The 2,759-nt window shown below is 40.9% G+C and overlaps 1 protein-coding gene across 2 annotated transcripts in view; it reads right to left on the reverse strand.

Moving 5' to 3' along the window:
- ndufs8b (NADH:ubiquinone oxidoreductase core subunit S8b) overlaps positions 1-2,441 on the reverse strand; it is a 3,900-nt gene extending 1,459 nt beyond the window's left edge. Inside the window, exons 1-5 of one of the 2 annotated variants that reach the window (XM_031862704.1) lie at positions 2,285-2,317; positions 1,350-1,398; positions 1,205-1,264; positions 994-1,083; positions 501-673 (exon numbers count right to left, since the gene is read on the reverse strand). In XM_031862704.1, the coding sequence (XP_031718564.1) occupies positions 501-673; positions 994-1,083; positions 1,205-1,264; positions 1,350-1,398 (372 nt within the window). In that variant the 5' untranslated portion in view covers positions 2,285-2,317. Of the gene's footprint in view, positions 1-500; positions 674-993; positions 1,084-1,204; positions 1,265-1,349 lie in introns of both variants that reach the window. The other variant, XM_031862703.1, reaches the window with a different exon arrangement.
- Positions 2,442-2,759: the final 318 nt, after the last annotated feature.

The following is a 2,759-nucleotide window of genomic DNA, read 5'->3' on the forward strand; positions in this document are numbered from 1 at the left end:
AGAGAGAGAGAGAGAGAGAGAGAGAGAGAGAGAGAGAGAGAGAGAGAAGTTGCTGCATGGGCCACCACATACAACAAAGTTGTTATGAATCTGTGACTATATTGCTCAATATAAAATCCATGTTTACATTAGAAAAAGTGCAAAGACACTTGAATGCAGAATAAACAGAATGCAAATATACATATGTAAGGCTCTGGGTTATTTATTTCTTTTACAGATTTTTACTCAAAAATTACCCAGATGTTTTAGGAGGTGCAGATTTGTTAAACTTTTTTTTAATCTAAGCATCCCACATTTGTAGAGTTTGCTGCCGCCTGAGGACACTGCTCAGGACACTTTATAGTAAACTTTATAGACGTCCTGCAGTGAGTAAAGACAAAAATGAAGAAAAAAAACCCCCACCAAACAGCTGCTGATAATGAATGATGGCCCCTAAAAATTCACGACAGTAATACTGCTAATATCTTTATAGCTGGAACTGGGTGTATGTTTGTGTTCACCTGAGCAGGGCAGATGGCCTCACACAGCTTACAGGCAATGCAGCGCTCCTCTCCACTGGGGTAGCGGCGGAGGGCATGCTCTCCTCTGAAGCGGGGTGACAGAGGGCCCTTCTCAAACGGGTAGTTGATGGTGGCGGGTTCACGGAAAAGGTAACTCATAGTCATCGCCAGACCTGCAGGTAGGCGTTCAAAGAGTTGTGACCCACTTTGTTATAATCCTTATTATCAAGAAATTCCATAAAAGGACCAAAACCAACAAAGCATTAGTTTGTCTCTTGATACGTTGTAATGGAGCAACATTTCACCTAATGCTTTGATTCCTTTATGTACTTTGAATCGTTTTGGAGATCTACGAGCTTTGACTACACAGACAATACTTCTTAGTAGGATAAATCAAGTGTTGGCTCACAATAACAGTAATATAGAATAACACTAGGCCTTCGACCCTATGCACAGTATGGGCTTTCTGCATAACAATCACAGTATATGTGACCTCTAAAGAGTTCGGTCCACAGGAGGGTTGTGGCAGCCCGGTCAGTGATGGACCTCAGGTCTGTCGGCAGCTCCTGAGCATTTACATACTCTACAGGGAGAACAGAGGGAGAGGGGAGTGCATGGTTAGATCATTTCAAACAACAGTCCCATGTGGTCACTCCACTGAGAACGCCGTACATGAACAGCTCATGGTTTGTAGCAGTACTTACTGTAGCCATCTCGCTGCACGCTGAGACTGAATGGGCGACAAAGACCGTATCCTAATGTGCCTGGAGACACAAATGAGATGGGATGATGCCTCATTTTGTGCATATAGTTATTGTTTTAATGACACCTCCTGCAGTAGTAGCCTACCTGGCTTTGAATAGCAGTGGAGAAGACGCAGACTCAGTGTAGTAGACATCTGAGCAGAGAAGACAGTGTAAAGTACACTGAAATAGTTTAAACTAATAGGAGGAACTAAACATGCACAAAGTAGAATACAGGAAACCTCCATTGATGCAACCCTCACTGAAAACAAAGGAAGGGACTCAAGAGAGTGAGGGAGGGAGGCTGCCAGTTAACTGCGCACATGCATCCCATGCATCCTCTAATCTTGCGCCCCAAATCCCTACTTTACGTCAGTGGTTTGCTACATTCATGGCACGCTGGAAGAATGGGAAGAACGGGGACACAACCAGTTTATACGGTTTGGGAGCGCTCAAGGGATTATTCTAAGAGTGTTACACCTGTTGTTAGACAGCAGCCACCCCATATAAACGGAAAATAACATAAGATAGACCCGTTTTACTGTGTCGAATATAGGTAGACGTTTGAGGAAGAGAAGTGAAATCAAATATAAACAAACTGCAGCATTTATAGCCTATTCAATTAGCTGAATATGTTTTTGTATAACATGACATTTTGCAGTCGGTTTGTAAGCACGTGTGCAATCCTTTCCGCTAAAATGTCAATCTAGCAAATCGCGTAAATGGTGTAATATGACATTAACGTCTCATTACAAATAAAATAGCAACATTTGGCCTAGTTAGCGTACGTTACACAACGACAGAGTTTCCTTAAACACGTTTGTTTGGTTATTTAATTTAATTTGTTCAGTTATGTTCTTAATACTAACGTGAGACCCCTGATTTGATAAAATACTGTAACCGCGTCGCTCTCCACTCTCATAATAGCATTAAATATTAACATGATACATTTAGCGGAATACGACGAGCTCAATTTACTTATCATGGTTTCTAAAGCCAAAGACTAAAATAATCGTATTGATGACCTCTTACTCGATTTACCTCTGTCACAAGTTTTAAAAAATCAGCTGCAGACAGACAGCGGTCACTGGATTGCGCAATTGTGTTTATGTTGCATTCAGGTGCTCCTCGTTTATTTTTGATCCTCGGTTCGGAAATTTGCAATATATGATATTTTCCACATTATCTACATTTCCTTCAAACACGTATAATTGCAATATTTCCTACAGCAAGCAAACGCAGCATACATATTGTTCGAACAAGAGGAAGCGCTTTAAAAAAAAACGTAATCGTCGGAGAATTTTACACATTCATCACTCCCTCTGATGTCATGTTTGATTAATCATATTTATGCAACTATGTATCACTTCCATGTCAGTTAAAATAACACTATATTCCATAAATAGTCCATTTTACTGCTGTAAAAACAAAAGGGAAGTTGGTTTCAGGGACATTACGCAATAGTCGTCAGAGAGAGAGAGAGAGAGAGAGAGAGAGAGAGAGAGAGAGAGAGAGA

Source organism: Anarrhichthys ocellatus, unplaced genomic scaffold (genome assembly GCF_004355925.1).
Source record: "Anarrhichthys ocellatus isolate YVR2014 unplaced genomic scaffold, GSC_Weel_1.0 scaffold27, whole genome shotgun sequence".
In the NCBI taxonomy this organism is placed as follows: Eukaryota; Metazoa; Chordata; class Actinopteri; order Perciformes; family Anarhichadidae; genus Anarrhichthys; species Anarrhichthys ocellatus.